General features: G+C 44.2%; 1 protein-coding gene across 4 annotated transcripts in view; it reads left to right on the top strand.

Moving 5' to 3' along the window:
• Positions 1 to 18,971, top strand: part of RAB7B (RAB7B, member RAS oncogene family) — a 123,051-nt gene that overhangs the window by 21,192 nt on the left and 82,888 nt on the right. Inside the window, exon 6 of one of the 4 annotated variants that reach the window (XM_073587239.1) lies at positions 9,339 to 9,460. The exons of the other annotated variants lie outside the window; for them this stretch is intronic. Coding sequence (XP_073443340.1) covers positions 9,339 to 9,407 — 69 coding nt within the window. The 3' untranslated portion in view covers positions 9,408 to 9,460. Of the gene's footprint in view, positions 1 to 9,338; positions 9,461 to 18,971 lie in introns of those variants that run through there. 4 annotated transcript variants of the gene reach the window in all.

Genomic DNA, 18,971 nt, shown 5'->3' with positions numbered 1-18,971 from the left:
CGGTGACCCGCATCACGTGATTGCTGGTCACCGGAGTGTCGGCATGACAACCCGAGGTCTCCTGGAGAACTTTATGGTTGTCAGTGCTGGATTGCTGTGAGTGCCACCCAGTGGTCGGCGCTCATAACAGATGAGCAATTCTACTACATAGAGGCTATCTGACCATCGCCTGTATGTAGCAGAGCCGATCGGGCTATGGCAGCTTCTAGTCTTCCATGGAGACTATGGAAGCATGCCTTTCGCCCCCATTCAAAATAAAACAATACAAAAAAATCAAACATACACATATTCAGTATCGCCGCATTCAGAATCACCCGATCTATCAAGAAAAAAAAGGATCAACCTAATCGCTGAACGGCGTAATGAGAAAAAAAGTCAAAACGCCAGAATTATGTTTTTTTGTTCGCCGCGACATGGCATTAAAATGCAATAACAGGCGATCAAAAGATCATATCTGCACCAATATGATATCATTAAAAATGTCAGCTCGGCATGCAAAAAATGAGCCCTCACCAAACCCAAGATCACAAAAAATGGAGACGTTACGTGTATCGGAATATGGCACATTTTTTTTTTAGCAAAGTTTGGAATTTTTTTCACCACTTAGATAAAAAAAAGAACCTAGAGATTTTTGGTGTCTATGAACTCGAAATGAGAATCATAATGGCAGGTTAGATTTAGCATGTAGTGAACCTAGCAAAATATCCAAACAAAAAACAAGTGTGGAATTGCACTTTTTTTGCAATTTCACCGCACTTGGATTTTTTTTCCCATTTTCTAGTACATGAGATGGTAAAACCTATGGTGTCATTCAAAAGTACAACTCGTCCCGCAAAAAAATGAGCTCTCACATGGCCATATTGACGGAAAAATAAAAAAAGTTATGGCTATGACCGGGAGCGAAAAACGAAAACGCAAAGCCAAAAAAAGCTCCAGGGGTTAAGGGTTTAGAGGTAATCTGTCAGCAGATTTATTTCTATCTAATTTGAGTGCAGCATAAGGTAGGGGCTGACACACTGATTTCAGAGACATGTCACTTATTAGGCTTATTATCACCAGGAGATTATCACTGCCTGGACTACTGCTGTGTGAGCCCTGGTCCGACCACGCCCCCTCCTCTGATAAGCAGCTCACTGTCAATAGACAATGTACATAGAAAGCTGTGTTGTGTGTGGGGTTAGCCTACTGAGCACTGTTAAGCCCCCGTTGCACACTGCGATATCGCTAGCAATATCGCTGTAAAGTCACCGATTTTGTGACGTTACAGTGATATTACTAGCGATATTGCTGCATGTGATGCTTACCTCCGACCGGCTCCCCCGCTGGTTATCGCTGATCGCGCGAGAAGCTGCTGGATCATTTCTCGTCGTCCACGTCCTGCGGCGCTTCCTGCTGTGAAGACGAGCAGCGCGTGGAGCCGGGCGGGAGGACGCAGGATCGCCGCGTCTGACAGGTAAGTAGCGATCCCCGTCCCCAGCGATGGCAGCACGCCATCTGTGCGCAGACTTCCCAAGACATTACCGCCCTGCACTGTGCTCCAGTTATCTCTACTGGTATGCAACCCCTGCTGTCTCTGTAATTTACGTCCTTGTTCATTCCGGGACATGCTCAGCTTTCTTTCCACAGCAGCGCTGCATACACAAACCAGCACTGATACCGCGTCTGTGTGATTCATCCTCTGCAGCTCTCATCATCATCGTTTTTTTCTGGTGAGTGCATGCTTGCTCCCTTGAGGATGAGTACTGTATTTAGTATTTTTGTTTTATGTGCAATTATTTATTGTATTTGTAGTTTGCACCTTTACTGAACTGGTACATGTTTACTTAAGTGGTGCCTTTGATTATCATTTGTCCACTTTTGTAGCCTCTATTTAATCCTTTTAGCTCAGGTCTTCTTGTTTGTTTTGTATTTGTTTTTTAATTCAGATACAATTTCTTTTATTTTGACAAGGGTAACAGGAAAAAGTGGACCCCAAATATGTTGTGTAAATTCTCCTGAGCATGCCGATACCCCATATGATGGCGAAAACCACTGTTTGTCCACATGCACACATTCAGTATTTGGTGAGTCTTTTACCCCAGTATTTGTAAGCCAAAACCTGAAGTGGGTGAAAAATACAGAAGTGGTACAAATGTTTGTATTATGCTTTTCTTCTGACCATTCCACTCCTGGTTTTGGCTTACAAATTCTGGGGTAAAAAAACTCACCAAATACTGAATGTGTGCATGTGGCCTTTGGGCGAATGGCACAGCTCGGAAGGGAAGGAGAGCCATTTGACTTTTTATATGCAAAATTTGCTGGAACAATTGGTGGATGCCATGTCGTGTTTGGAGAGTCCCTGATATGCCTAAATAGTGAAAATTGGCCCCAAAAGTAATACCATTTTGGAAACTAGACTCCTCAGGGAACTAATCTACATGGGTGGTGAGCACATTGAACCCTCAGGTGCTTCACAGAAGTTTATAGCGTTGAGCCGTAAAGATAAAAAGAAATCAAATTTTCCCCACAAATATGTTTTTAGCACAAAATGTTACATTTTTATAAGGGTACAGGAGACATTGCACCATGAAATTTGTTGTGCAATTTCTCCTGAGTACGCCGATACACTATATGAGGGAGAAAACTACTGTTTGGGCACACAGCAGGGCTCAGAAAGGAAGGGGTGTCATTTGACTTTTTGAATGTAATATCTCTGGAATCATTTGCAGACGTCATATCCCATTTGGAGAGCCCCTGATGTGCCTAAACAGTGGAAAACCCCAACAAGTGACTCCATTTTGGAAACTAGACCCCTCAAGGAATGTATTTTGATGTGTGGTGAGCATCTTGCAACTCCAAATGATTCACAGAAGTTTATAGCATTGAGCCGTGAAAATAATAAAATCACATTTTCCTCACAAAAATGATATTTTAGCCCTAAATTTTGCATTTTCATAAGGGTAACAGATGAAATTTCACCATACAGTTTGCTGTGCATTTTCTCGTGAGTACGCTGATACCCCATATGTGGGGGAATACTACTTTTGAGGCACAGACAGTGCAAAGCTCAGAAGGGAAGAGGCGCCATATTGGAGTTCAGATTTTGCTTGAATGGTTTGAGGGTGCCATGTTACATTGGCAGAGCCCCTGAGGTGCTAGAACAACAGGAACCCCCCCCCATATGTGAACTAATCTTACAAACTACACTCCCCAATGAATTCATCTAGGGATGCAGTGAACATACTGACACCACATGTACCTCACTTATACCACTGAGAGGTGAAGAAAGAATAAATTACACATTTACCACTAAAATGTTGTTTTAGCCCCAAGTTTAATTGTTCTAAGGGCTAATAGTATATATATATAGTTGTTTTTTTTAACAACAAACTGAGGTCCATTTTTTAATGAGTGCGCCAATACCCTACATGTAATCGGGAAACACAGGTGCATGCATCTCACAAAATTACAATATCATCAAAAAGTTAATTTTTTTTCAGTTCTTCTATACAAAAAGTGAAACTCATATAGAGTCATTACAGAGTGATCTATGTCAAGTGTTTATTTCTGTTAATGTTGATGATTATGGCTTACAGCCAATGAAAACCCAAAAGTCATTATCTCAGTAAATTAGAATACTTTATAACACCAGCTTGAAAAAATTATTTTAAAATCTGAAATGTTGGCCTACTGAAATGTATGTTCAGTAAATACACTCAATACTTGGTCGGGGCTCCTTTGGCAACAATTTCTGCATCCATGCGGCGTGTCATGGAGGCGATCAGCCTGTGTCATGGAGGCGATCAGCCTGTGGCACTGCTGAGATGTTATGGAAGCCCAGGTTGCTTTGATAGCAGCCTTCAGCTTGTCTGTATTGTTGGGTCTGGTGTCTCTCATCTTCTCCTTGACAATACCCCATAGATTTTCTATGGGGTTAAGGTCAGGAGAGTTTGCTGGACAATCAAGCACAGAGACACTGTTGTTTTTAAACCAGGTATTGGTACTTTTGGCAGTGTGGACAGGTGGCAAGTCCTGCTGGAGAATGAAATTTCCATCTCCAAAAAGCTTATCGACAGAGGAAAGCATGAAGTGCTCTAAAATTTCCTGGTTGATGGCTGCGCTGACTTTGTTCTTGATTAAACACAGTGAACCTACACCAGCAGATGACATGTGTTCCATAAATCATCACTAATTGTGGAAACTTGTAATAGTAAGGATAGGGAGGGCACCGCTATCAATAAATACGGGGATACACCAATAGTCAGTACAAATAAATGATAAAGAAAGGGAAGAAAAAACTACTGGCCAAAAACTGGGATCACCACAATAAATGACTAGATATACAAATTTTATTAAATATCAAACAGACCAAAACACAATTAAAAGCATTAAAAAGTCACTTAATGACAGTAACATGGGAAACCTCACCCGGCCCGGACACGGAAAGGATTGACAGATTGAAAGCTCTTTCTCGATTCTGTGGGTGGTGGTGCATGGCCGTTCTTAGTTGGTGGAGCGATTTGTCTGGTTAATTCCGATAACGAACGACACTCCGGCATGCTAACTAGCTACGCGACCCCCGTAAGGGTTTATTGTTACTGTCATTAAGTGACTTTTTAATGCTTTTAATTGTGTTTTGGTCTGTTTGATATTTAATAAAATTTGTATATCTAGTCATTTATTGTGGTGATCCAAGTTTTTGGTCAGTATCTTTTTCTCCCCTTTCTTTATAATTGTGGAAACGTCACACTAGACCTTGGAAATCCAGGTCCCAGAGTTGCAGAGTTTCAGGGATTAAAGTGCTGGGAGCGGTGTGTAATCAGCTCACACTCGGCGGCAATCGCCAGCACACCACCTGTGTGCGCGGGCAATCGAGTAGACATAGTAATCCGTCCCTGGTCAGATAGACCCAGGTCACATGGACAGATTTTTATGTCAATGTCAGAAAGGGGTTAAAGAAAGGTGTCATGCTCTCACTAAATGAACGGGATTCAAATAGCTTAGCAAGCAGCTAAACTGCTATACCGGGTCCATTAAGGGAGACTGTAGTTGAATCTGTGTTTTATTGAACGTAGGTATATAGATGAGGTGAAACTATAAACAGAAATACATAGAGACAATCAGTGCCGGGTACATAATAATAATAAATTTTATTTCTATAGCGCCGACATATTCCGCAGCACTTAACATTTCAAAGGGGACTTGTACAAACAATAGACATTACAGCGTAACAATAATCACATAGATCATAACAGATACCAAGAGGAATGAGGGCCCTGCTCGCAAGCTTACAATGTATGAGGAAAAAAAAAGGGAGACACGAAAGGTGGGTGGTAACAGTTGCCCTGATTGTATGGACCAGCCATAATGTTAAGTGTGTAACAGTACAGACGCAGAGGTCTAATGGATGAATAAAGCATGTGCGAACATGATGCGGGGAACCTGGTTATGGTAAAAACTTTTGGCTGTGCCACATAGGGATAGATTAGGTTAATGTGTTGAGGCGGTAGGCCAGTCTAAATAAATGCGTTTTCAGGGCACGCTTAAAATTGTGGGGATTGGGGACTAATCGTATTGACCTGGGAAGTGCATTCCAAAGAATTGGCGCAGCACGTGTATAGTCTTGGAGACGGGAGTGGGAGGTTCTGATTATTGAGGATGCTAACCTCAGGTCATCAGCAGAAAGGAGGGCACGGGTAGGATGGTATACTGAAACAAGGGAGGAGATGTAGGGTGGTGCTGAGCCATGAAGAGCTTTGTGGGTGAGGGTAATAAGTTTGTACTGGATTCTGGAGTGGATGGGTAGCCAGTGTAATGACTGGCACAAGGTAGAGGCATCAGTGTAACGATTGGCGAGGAATATGATCCTGGCAGCATCATTCAAGACAGATTGGAGGGGGGAGAGTTTGGTAAGAGGGAGACCGATTAGAAGAGAGTTACAATAGTCGAGATGAGAATGAATAAGAGAAACAGTAAGAGTTTTTGCAGAGTCAAAAGTAAGAAAAGGTCGAATTCTAGAAATGTTTTTGAGGTGCAGATAACAAGAGCGAGCCAGTGATCGTATGTGGGGGACAAAGGAAAGCTGGGAAGTCAAGCATGACCCCAAGACAGCGGGCATGTTGCTGGGGAGTAATAGTGGAACCACACACGGAAATGGCAATGTCGGGTATAGGTACATTAGTAGAGGGAGGAAACACAAGGAGTTCAGTCTTTGACAGGTTCAGTTTCAGATATAGTGAGGACATGATGTTAGACATAGCGTTTAGACAATCGCCGGTGTTTTCTAGAAAGGCAGGCGTGATGTCAGGAGAAGAAGCATATAATTGGGTGTCATCAGCATAGAGATGGTACTGGAAACCAAATCTACTGATTGTTTGACCAATAGGGGCAGTGTACAAAGAGAAGAGGAGGGGGCCTTGGACTGATCCTTGAGGAACCCCAACAGTAAGGGGAAGATGAGAGGAGGAGGAGCCAGCAAAAGATACAGTAAAGGAGCGGTCAGAGAGATAGGAGGAGAACCAGGAGAGAACGGTGTCCTTGAGGCCAATGTAGCGGAGCATAGTGAGGAGGATCTGATGATCCACAGTGTCGAATGCTGCAGAGTGATCCAAGAGAATTAGAATGCAGTAATAACCATTTGATTTAGCTGTTAGTAGATCATTAGAGACTTTAGTGAGGACAGTTTCAGTAGAGTGTAAAGAGCGGAAACTGGATTGGAGAGGGTCGAGAATAGAGTTATCAAAGAGATAGCGGATAAGACGGGAGTGGACCAGGCGTTCCAGGAGTTTAGAGATGAAGGGAAGATTAGAGACAGGTCTATAGTTAGCTGCACAGTTTTGGTCGAGGGATGGTTTTTTAAGTAGTGGATGTGTGACGGCATGCTTAAATGAGGAGGGAAAGATACCAGAAGAGAGAGAGAGGTTAAATATTTTAGTTAGGTGAGTGGTGACAGCAGGGGAAAGGAGCTGGAGTAGATGTGGCGGAAATGGGTCACTGGTGCAAGTGGTTGGGCGAGAAGATGCAAGGAGCCTGCTTACTTCTTCTTCTATGACTGGTTCAAAATCTGAGAATGAGATAGATGCAGTGGGGGAGGGAGGACAGTGCATGGTATGAGGTAACATAGTAACATAGTTATTAAGGTTGAAGGGAGACTTTAAGTCCATCTAGTTCAACCCATATCCTATCCTAACTTGCCCTAACATGTTGATCCAGAGGAAGGCAAAAAAAACCCATGTGGCAACAGTAAGCTTCACATTGGGGAAAAAAATTCCTTCCCGACTCCACATACGGCAATCAGACTAGCTCCCTGGATCAACGCAATATTAAGGAGACTAGTGTATATACCCTGTAATATTATACTTTTCAAGAAAGGCATCCAGTCCCTTCTTAAATTTTAGTAGTGAATCACTCATTACAACATCATATGGCAGAGAGTTCCATAGTCTCACTGCTCTTACAGTAAAGAATCCGCGTCTATGAGTATGCTTAAACCTTCTTTCCTCCAGACGTAGAGGATGCCCCCTTGTCCCCGTCACAGGTCTAAGAGTAAAAAGATCATTAGAAAGGTCTTTGTATTGTCCCCACATATATTTATACATTGTAATAAGATCACCCCTAAGCCTTCGATTCTCCAAACTAAATAACCCCAAGTGTAATAACCTGTCTTGGTATTGCAGACCCCCTAGTTCCCTAATAACCTTGGTCGCTCTTCTCTGCACCCGCTCCAGTTCAGCTATGTCTTTCTTATACACCGGAGACCAGAACTGTCCACAGTATTCTAAGTGTGGTCGCACTAGTGACTTATATAGAGGTAAAATTATGTTCTCCTCATGAGCATCTATGCCTCTTTTAATGCATCCCATTATTTTATTTGCCTTTGCAGCAGCTGCTTGACTCTGGCCACTAAATGTGAGTTTGTCATCCACCCATACACCCAGGTCTTTTTCAGTGACTGTTTTGCCCAGTGTTTTACAATTAAGCACATATTTATACAACTTGTTCGTTCTACCCAAGTGCATGACCTTACATTTTTCCCAATTAAAGCTCATTTGCCATTTATCAGCCCAAGCTTCTAGTTTACATAAATCCTCCTGTAATATAAAATTGTCCTCCTCTGTATTAATTACCCTGCAGAGTTTAGTGTCATCTGCAAATATTGAAATTCTACTCTCTATGCCCCCTACAAGGTCATTAATAAATAAGTTAAAAAGAAGCGGGCCCAAAACTGACCCCTGTGGTACCCCACTGCTAACCGTGACCCAGTCCGAGTGTGCTCCATTAATAACCACCCTTTGTTTCCTATCCCTGAGCCAGCTCTTAACCCACCTACACATATTTTCCCCTATCCCCATTGTTCTCATTTTATGTATCAACCTTTTGTGTGGCACCGTATCAAAAGCTTTTGAAAAGTCCATGTACACCACGTCCACTGCATTCCCTTGGTCCAGTCCAGAACTTACCTCTTCATAAAAGCTTATCAGATTAGTCTGACAGGAACGGTCTCTTATAAACCCATGTTGATATTGGGTCATAAGGTTATTCTTCTCCAGATACTCCAGTATAGTATCTCTTAGAAAACCCTCCAGGATTTTACCCACAGTTGAGGTTAAACTTACTGGCCTATAATTTCCAAGTTCAGTTTTTGTCCCCTTTTTGAATATTGGCACCACATTTGCTATACGCCAGTCCTGTGGTACAGACCCTGTTATTATGGAATCTTTAAAGATTAAAAATAGTGGTCTATCTATGACTGTGCTTAATTCCTGCAGTACTCGGGGGTGTATCCCATCCGGGCCCGGGGATTTGTCAATTTTAGTGATTTGTAGACGCCGCCGTACTTCCTGCTGGGTTAAGCAGGTGACATTTAATGGAGAATTTTTATCCCTGATCATGTTATCCGTCATGGGATTTTCTTGTGTAAATACTGTTGAAAAAAAGTCATTTAGCATATTGGCTTTTTCCTCATCCTCATCCACCATTTCACCCAGACTATTTTTAAGGGGACCAACACTATCATTTTTTAGCTTCTTACTATTTATGTAGTTAAAGAATATTTTGGGATTATTTTTACTTTCTCTGGCAATGAGTCTCTCTGTCTCAATCTTTGCTGTCTTGATTTGCTTTTTACAGAATTTATTTAATCTTCTGTATTTATTTAATGCCTCATCACTACCTACTTGCTTTAATTCTCTAAATGCTTTATTTTTATCTCTTATTGCGCCCCTTACAGCACTATTTAGCCATAGTGGTTTCCTCCTATTTCTCGCATGTTTATTCCCATACGGTATATATTGTGCACAGGTCCTATTCAGGATGCTAATAAACGTCTCCCATTTTCTTTGTGTATTTTTATGTCTCAGGATATCGTCCCAGTTAATTGCACCAAGATCATCTCTCATCCGTTGGAAATTTGCCTTCCTGAAGTTTAGTGTACTTGTAACCCCTCTACTTCACATCTTATTAAAGGATACATGAAAACTTATTAATTTGTGATCACTATTACCCAAGTGACCCTCAACCCTTACATTTGATATGCGGTCTGGCCTGTTGGTTAATATTAGGTCTAGCAGTGCCCCCCCTCTTGTTGGGTCCTGAACCAGTTGTGAAAGGTAATTGTCTCTCATCGTTGTCAGAAACCTATTACCTTTGCTGGAACTGCAGGTTTCGGTTCCCCAATGTATTTCAGGGTAGTTGAAGTCCCCCATAATAATGGCTTCTCCTTGAGTCGCTGCTTCATCTATTTGCTTTATGAGGATATTCTCTGTAGCTTCCATTATTTTTGGAGATTTATAACAAACCCCTATCAGTAATTTATTATTTTTCCCCCTCCCCTTATCTCTACCCACAGGGACTCTACATTTTCATTAGATTCATATATATTATCACGAAGGATGGGTTTTAAGGATGATTTTACATATAAACACACGCCTCCCCCTCGCTTATTTGTACGGTCATTTCTGAACAGACTATAGCCCTGTAAATTAACAGCCCAGTCATGGCTCTCATCCAGCCATGTCTCAGATATCCCCACCATGTCATAATTATGTTCCAACAACATTAACTCCAATTCCTCCATTTTGTTGGCGAGACTTCTGGCATTAGTATACATGCACTTTATGTATCTCTCTGTACCTCTATTCTTTCTTAAATTATTAACTGTTCTAACCCCACCCCCCATGCCACCTCCACCCCCAATGTCATTATTTGTGCCCAGGTCTCTATCTGCACTGTCTTCCTCTCCTATAAAAGGAATACCCTCCCCCCCGTCCCTAGTTTAAACACTCCTCCAACCTTCTAGCCATTTTCTCCCCCAGCACAGCTGCACCCTCCCCATTGAGGTGCAGCCCGTCCCTAGCGTAGAACCTGTAGCCAACTGAGAAGTCGGCCCAGTTCTGCAGGAACCCAAACCCCTCCTTCCTACACCAATTCCTGAGCCACTTATTAACCTCCCTAATCTCCCGTTGCCTCTCTGGCGTGGCACGTGGTACAGGAAGTATTTCCGAAAATACCACCTTGGAGGTCCTTGCTTTAAGCTTACAGCCTAATTCCCTGAAATCATCTTTAAGGACCTTCCACCTACCTCTAACTTTGTCATTTGTGCCAATGTGCACCATGACCGCTGGATCCTCTCCAGCCCCTTCCAGTAATCTGTCAACCCAATCAGCGATGTGTCGGACTCGAGCGCCAGGTAGGCAGCACACCGTTCGACGATCCCTGTCTTTGTGACAGATTGCCCTATCTGTTCCCCTAATAATTGAGTCTCCCACTACCAGAACCTGTCTGGCCTGCCCTGCTCTCCTATTTCCCCCCTTACTGGAGCAGACACTCCTCCGGCTTTCAGAGTACATGCCTTGCTGCAGCAGTGCTACTTCTGCACTAACACTCCCCTCATCTGCCAACTTAGCAAACTTATTGGGGTGTGCCAGATCAGGACTAGCCTCAGGTGATTGGGAGATAATTTCCTTTCGGATCTGGTCAATTTTTTCTTTGAAGTAATTGGCCAGATCGTCAGCTCGAAGCTCTGTGGTTGGGGCCTGTACTCTTGGTTTGCGTAGAGAATGAAAAGTGTCAAAGAGACGTTTAGGGTTATTGGACAGTGAGGTGATGAGGGTGTTGAAATAGATTTGTTTTGAGGGGTGAAGGGCAGTGTTGTATGTTCGAAGCATAAACTTATAATGGATGAAATCTTCTGGTAGGTTGGATTTTCTCCACAGACGTTTGGCGCACCTGGAGCACCGCTGCAGGAAATGTGTTTGCAGGGTGTGCCAGGGTTGTCACCGTCTGTGTTGTGGTGTCCTATGTATAGGAGGTGCAAATTCATCCAGGGCACTTTGAAGTGTTTCATTGTAATGCTTCAATGCATAATCAGGACATGAGAGGAAGGAGATAGGGGCCAATGAAGACTGCAAGTTCTTCACAAGTTTCTGGGTGTTAATGGCCTGTATGTTTCTATAAATATGGACAGTGGGGGTGACCTGAGCAGCCTGGCAGTTCTTGATAGAGAAAGAAAGAAGGTTGTGGTCAGAGAGCGGGAGAGGGGAGTTTGCAAAATCATCCACTGCACGAAGCCAAGAGAAGACCAAGTCGAGGGAGTTTCCGTCTTCATGCGTTGGAGAATTAGTAAGCTGCAAAAGGCCAAAGGAGGAGGTTAGAGATAAAAGGTGAGTAGCAGATGGGGAGAGGGGAAGAGCAATGGGGATGTTGAAATCGCCCATGATGAGGGTAGGGATGTCACAGGAGAGAAAATGTGGAAGCCAAGTGGCAAAATGATCCAGGAACTGATGGGAGGGGCCGGGAGGATGATATACCACCGCCACTTGCATGGAGAAGGGGGTGTAGAGTCAGACGGCATGGACCTCAAAAGAAGGGAAGACAAGTGAGGGTACTTGAGGGATAACCTTAAAGGTACATTTTGGTGATAGTAGCAGACCAACGCCTCCACTTGCTCTATTGTCTAATCTTGGGGTATGAGAGAAGTGTAGTCCACCATATGAAAGAGCAGCAGCATCGGTAGTGTCTGACTGCTGGATCCAGGTTTCAGTAAGAGCCAGAAGGTTAAGAGAAATAGAAAGAAAAAGTCATGAATGAAGGAGAGTTTGTTACACACTGAGCGAGAATTCCAAAGGGCACAATTAAGAGAGACAGATGGCAGGCAGGGAATATTAATAAGATTAGAGGGGTTTCTGAGTGTAGCAGTTGGGGGGGTTTGACTTTCTATAACATGGGGGACCAGGGTTGGGAGCAATGTCTCCTGCAACTAGGAGGAGGATAGAAAGAGTGAGCAGATGGTTAAGTGATTTGTGAGAGCGTCTCTGATGTTGAATGGTGGGACTGAATGGATCTATGCTGTGTAGCAATGTGAAAAGAGCGTGAGTGCTATACATAGGAGAGGAAAGGAGTGAGGGGCCAATATGGATGGAGTGTAGAGTTAATGCCAGGGCGGTGGATGTGTGTGAATGCAGCGGCCATGATATAAATTATACAAATGCATATGGTAAATATTTGTGGTATTCCAAATGTACAGGGAACAGTTTTATTAATTTGTCTTACCTGTCTCCTGCCCTGTCTAACTGCCATGTTATAACTGCCTGCATACTTTGATACATGTAGTTCAATTACATGTACATAAATGCCCCCCTGCATAAATGCATCCCCAGGCTAGCTCTGAATTTATAGAAGGCCAGTTCTAAGATCTTCCTTTTTTTTTCTCTCCTTACTCATTAGCAATCAATCAAACTAAGTTAGGACAGCAGGACACAATAAATGTATTTAGCAGATAAACAAGTGTCCAGGCCTACATGGATCATAAACCACTTTGAAAAGTTACTTGACCTCAATAGCATAAGCGGACAAGCAGAGTGAGTTGAAATAACTATATACCATTATACCTTGTACATAGAAAATACATATACATATAACGTACATGACTGCACTAATAGCTGAACAAGGGAACTATCTAAGCTGGCCAGTATGAGAGATAGTGATATATAAAGGGAGCGTGTCACTTACCAGCGATGCTAACACTGGGGGAAAGATGGATGAGGTGTTTCCAGTATGCAAGCAGATGAAAAATGGAGGACTGGACAGGGAAATGGGGCTGGACTAGACCATAATTCCTTGCAAATTTACCCATAATACAGTGGGAGTTGGAGGGAAAATGAAACGAAAGCAGGAAGAGAATAACACTGCAGTTATTATTTTTGGCCACTAGATGGAGCTGGAAACAATGAACATCAGAAACTATGAAACTGAGCATTATCACTGAATTTATGCTATGAAAATAAACATTTAAGAGTCATTATTTATGTCGGAGACAGAACACTCCCCGTCTGGCATTGAACAGATGCCACCATCCTTTTCCTCCAAAGATAACAATAGGACCAGCTCAGTCACTGGTCTGGAGAATGCCTTAGGTCCATCTCCTTTGGCCATCCTGAGTTCGACTTTGCGGACATGGCCATCTTTACTCGGGAACGTAGCAGTAACTAGTCCAAGTGGCCACTGGTTCCGATGGGCTTGGCAGTCTTTAACAAGGATGAGGTCACCAATCTGAAGATTAGGCCTGGAAGATTACCACTTTGTCTGTGGCTGCAAGGTAGACAAATATTGTTTGCGTCACCTGTCCCAGAATGTATTGGCAAGACTTTGTACTTGCCTCCATTGGCGCTTGTAGAGGTCCATTGAATCCTCCTGGAAGGGGACTGGATAGTCCTGTATTTTGGGTTAGAAGAGTAGCTGGAGTCAATAACAAGGGCTCTTCAGGGTCATTTGGAACTGGAACCAAGTGCCTTGCGTTGATTATAGCTGCGGCTTCTGCCATGAAGGTGGTTAGACTTTCGTGGGTATGTCTCGCTGCTCCTTCCTGAAGAAAAGTAGAGTCAAGAATTCTTCTTACTAGACCAATCATTCATTCCCAAGATCCACCCATGTCTGAGGAGTGGGGTGGGTTAAATGACCAGGTGCAACTTTGGTCACTGAGGAACTTCTCGAGAGTCTTATGATCTAAATTTGAAGGTATGCCCAATTCCTTTGCTGCACCAATGAAGTTAGTACCTCTGTCTGAACGTATATGTTTGATAGGACCACGGATGGCAATGAAACGTCTCAAAGCGTTGATGAAGTGTGGTGCCCCTGAGGGTTCAGTCGCCACAGAGGTACTGCACCTCCTCCTGAGGTGTGGTACCCCACCATCCAGGTAAGGTGGAGACACCTGACCACACTCCAACACCTACAACCCCACACCACAAAGTAGTGTAGCAAAACACCTTCGGCGGCTCCCTGCTTGGAGTATAGCAAAGCACCCATTGGTGGCTCCCTGCTTGGAACACGAAATGTGCTGGAAGGCGGGTGGAGTTAGTTCACATAAAAGAGCGGGAAGAGTTGAGTCAGTCAGTCTTTCATTCAGTCAGTGAATGAGGATGTAGAAGGACAGAGTGTGAGACAGAGAAGATCCCCGGGAGAGGGATGGAAGAAGGAAGTACTGCAGCAGGCCACAGTGATCTGGGTCTGCTGGCACAGGAAAGAGACAGAGAAAGGAAACTTGATTCTCCATTGGGAAGAAGGATTAGTACGGAATGTGAGGAGAATAAGAGAACAAGGACCAGGGTTAGAGGAGAACCCTTTTCAAGTTCTAAGCGCAAGGCCGGGGTCCGGTCCCTGAGGTTGTACGGATACTAATGGTCCTGCAGCAGACACCGGAGGAATAGAAGTAGTGACCACTTTATTCACACACAAGACTTGGGGGCACAACAGCAACATATTAGTGAGCCGGGACTTAGTAGCAAGGAGTCCCCGAAGCAGGCTACAGCTGTCTGCCGTACAAGTAGAGTTGATAGGAACATATGACAGGAGGAACTCCAGTGTAACTCAGTACTAGGAGTACTTCACTCAAAGGCGCTATAAGAGGAGACGTTCAGAAAAGGCACATATGTTGGCGGAGTGTTGGAAAGAAGTACTTCATCTTGCCTGGAAGTTGGCTGAGCTCCTGACCCGGAGGACACGGCACGGATGCGGGCACTTGTACCTGCAACAGACTGTGAGTAAAGCTTTGGAACTACATGCCCTGGTGTCCTCCACTTATTCCTGCGCCAACCTGCCCAGCACGGCTACATCCCTTGCGCCTGACACTACACCATCTAAGTGTCACTTCACCTACACTGCCCTGGGACTACAGCCCTGCCTGTGGAGGGCTATACCATCAATGTTGCACCACACCATCTGTCCCAGAGGATCTGTCTGCAGGGTCGGCTTACATCTCTATTGCCGAACACCACAGGTGGTGTCACGAATCACTCATCATAAGCGCACTGAACATTCCCCTTTTACAGTGGGCGCCCAGGGCCACGGGCCGGGTCTCAGCTGCCATGACATCTCCCATTGAAGCTCATCAGGCCCGGTACCGAGTACCCCAAAGCCCTGGGAGGGCGACCCAGAAGCATGAGGCGTCAAGTGACTCAATGAGCTCTATGTGGATGACTCTGATTGACAGACAGGTAAACATAACAGCCCAACGTTTACTATTGGCTTGTCCGCCTCTCGTGTGACGAGTAACAACTGACCAAGGTCCAAACACATCGAGACCAACGTTGGTAAAAGGAGGGTCTGGGCTGAGTCTATCTGCTGATAGGTCAGCCATCTTTTGAGTTTGAGTGGAACCACAAAGCTTACGGCAGGTAATACACTTGTAGATGACACTACAGATGAGTTTCTTTGCACCGACAATCCACAGGCCAGCAGTTCTGATGGCTCCTTCTGTAAATAGTCTTCCTTGGTGTTTGACCAGATTGTGGTAGTGTTGCACGATTAGGTAAGCAACATGACATTTTCCAGGAATGATAAGAGGGAATTTCTCTTCAAACTCCATTTTAGCTTCTTTGAGGCGACCTCCTACCCTCAGCAGGCCGTTGTTGTCGATGAATGGGTCAAGTTTTATCAAGGAGCTGCTCGCAGGCATTGAGGCTTTGTTAATGAGACATTCGATTTCCACAGAGTAAGTTTCTCTCTGAACTGTGGAGATGATGTGGTTTCTGGAAGATTCCAAGTCGGAGGTTACATAGGTGTTTTTACAGAGATGCCAACTTTTACATTTATCTGTGTCACAAGCTCTGGTGGTCTTGAATGAGCGAGCTATATGAGTCAGGCAGGTGATGGCTTGAGTAAGTGACTTCCAACTTGAAAATTTGTCAAATCTGTGGGATCCAAGCTGAATATCAGAAGTCGTTGTCTGAAGTGTGGACACCTGAGGGCGGATTTCAGCATCTGAATCCTTTCCTATCAGTTCAAAGGTGTCTGGACAACGCTCCTCCGTGTACAATTTTGGTCCTGAGAGCCATGTTGTGCTCTCCAGTCGACTCGCGTCAACTGCCCTAGTTGCATGATCTCCAGGGTTTTGGTCCGTGGGGACGTAATGCCACTGTTTTGGATGAACTGATCTCCTAATTCGTAGCACTCTGTTGACATAAACGTAGAATCGCCTGGTTTCATTGTGGATGTATCCCAGGACTACTTTGCTGTCTGAGTAGAACTTGGCTTGTGTCAGGTCGATATCATCTCGGATGTGATGAACTCTGCTAACTCGACGGCTAAGACTGCAGCACAAAGTTCTAACCTTGGTATGGTGTGCTCTGGTTGTGGAGCAAGTTTGGCTTTCCCCATGATGAATCCAATGTGGCTTTGACATTTGGAGTCCTCAGTTTTGAGATAAGCCACAGCAGCAATTGCTTTGACAGAAGTATCTGCAAATACATACAGTCTTTGGCTCTGTATCTTTGTAGATGGCACAGGGGTGTATGGCCTTGTCACATTTAGGTTGGAGAGAGCTGCTAAAGAGTTCTTCCATACTTCCCACTGGATTCTCTTGTCAGGTGGCAGAGGTGCATCCCAGTCAGAAGTCTCCTTGGTTAAGTCTCTTAGTATGGCTTTGCCTTGTATAGTAACAGGAGCTGCAAACCCCAAGGGATCGTACAGGCTGTTGATGGTAGACAGGACACCTCTGCATGTGAAAGGCTTTTCTTCCTGGCTGACCTGAAAGGTAAAAGTGTCTAACTGTAGATTCCAGAGAAGCCCAAGGCTGCGTTGCATTGGTGTGGGGTCTGACCCCAGGTCCAGGTCTCTGAGATCGTTACACAAGTCTTGTGAAGGGAATACTTTCATGAGTTCTTGGCTGTTTGAGGTTATTTTGTGAAGCCTGAGGTTAGAGCAAGCAAGCATCTTCTGTGCTCTCCTGAGAAGACTGATGGCAGTATCATTTGAAGGCATGGCTTTCAGACAGTCATCAACATACGTCTTTCTCTATGAATTGTCTGACATCTGACCCGTATTCTATTTCTCCTTCTAGAGCTGACCTTTTGAGTCCATAGATGGCGACTGCAGGAGAAGGGCTATTGCCAAACATGTGTACTCTCATGCGGAACTCTGTGACTTCTTTAGTAGGATCATTGTCTCTGTACCAGAAGAATCTTAGGAAGTTCCTGTCTCTCTCTCTCACAAGTAAACAATGGAACATTTGCTAGATGTCAGCGATGAAGGCAATGGAATCCTTACGGAAGCGCATAAGTACTCCCAGCAGTTTGTTATTGAGATCTGGTACTGTCAGTAGAACATCATTCAGGGAGACGTCATCAAACTTAGCACTGGAGTCGAATACCACTCTAATCTGGCCTGATTTCTTAGGGTGGTATCCGCCAAACATGGGTAGCAACCAGCATTCTTCAGAGTCTTTGAGAACTGCCATGCAGAACTAGCTCCCACTCGCAAATATCTTTGACATGAAGGAGAAGAAGTGATCTCTCATCTCTGGCTTCTTTTGCAGATTATGTTTGAGAGAGGAGAAATGTTTGAATGCCTGATCTCTGTTGTTTGGTAGACGTGGTCTGTGGGTTCTGAAGGGAAGAGGTGCGACCCAGTTGTTGGTCTCATCTTTTACGAGTCCCTTGTCCATTACCTCCAGGAACAACTTATCCTCTACTGACATTGCTACCTGGTTGTCTTGCTTAGTTCTCTGTGCACCCCAGCTGATCCTCATAGCTTCCTGACATAATACTACTGTCATGAGTAAAGTCTATTAAAGGATTGGAGAGTTGGATGCTGTGTGGTAGTTCCTTAACATGGAACTCATTGTTGTAAGGTTGAAACAGAGATGGGCGTCCTTTCTCCAGTGTATTTGTTAGCATACTTGTCACAGAAGATGGGGGCGTGCATGTGTCCCAAGCATACATTTCCTATTATAACCCATCTTACTGTAGGTCTAGCTTTTGGGCAAAGGGAGCATTGTTGAGTCCATTGATATGACTTCTCACTTTATGAACCTGCAGGATATCTCTTCCCAATATTATCTGTGCCTGAGGGTCGAGTTCCGGTATGAGGTGTGCTATGCGTTTTAAGTGAGCATGATGGATTGCTACATCTGGTGTAGGGATTTCAGATCTATTGTCTGGGATCTGGTTACACTCAATGATTATAGGTGGTGACAGGCAGAATTTTCCGTCTAGGGACTCAATTTGGTAGTCAGTAGCTTTCCTGTCTGCTGTTGTCACAGTACCTGCACATGTCTTTAATGAGTAAGGAGTGCTTGGTCCTTTAATGTTGAATAGGTCAAAGAATGTTGATCTAGCCAGGGATCGATTACTTTGATCATCCAAGATAGCATACAGTCTCACAGCTTTGTCTCTATGGCCCTTTGGGTACACTCTGACGAGGCATAGCTTTGAACAAGACCTACTGTCTATTGTCCCTTTACAGACTTCAGTACATTGTGAAGTGATCTCTGGCATAGCTGCATCGGTGCTCTTTTCCTCCCCGCCATGCTCACTGTCAGCTGGCGTGTTTTGTGCACTCCATGGAGCTGGGCCAGGGTGTAGTGCAGTGTTATGATCCGTGGTACCACATTCTGTGCATTTTACACTCACCTTACAATCCTTGGCTGGTGGATGAGCAGCATTTGTAGCAGATACCGTTCTCTTTCAGGAAGCTTCTGCGATCCGGCATAGATTTTC

This window comes from Dendrobates tinctorius, unplaced genomic scaffold (genome assembly GCF_039654945.1).
Source record: "Dendrobates tinctorius isolate UK_male_01 unplaced genomic scaffold, ASM3965494v1 ptg000098l, whole genome shotgun sequence".
Lineage (NCBI taxonomy): Eukaryota > Metazoa > Chordata > Amphibia > Anura > Dendrobatidae > Dendrobates > Dendrobates tinctorius.
Note: the sequence above shows the minus strand (reverse complement) of the source record. Positions and strands in the feature narration are given on the sequence as shown.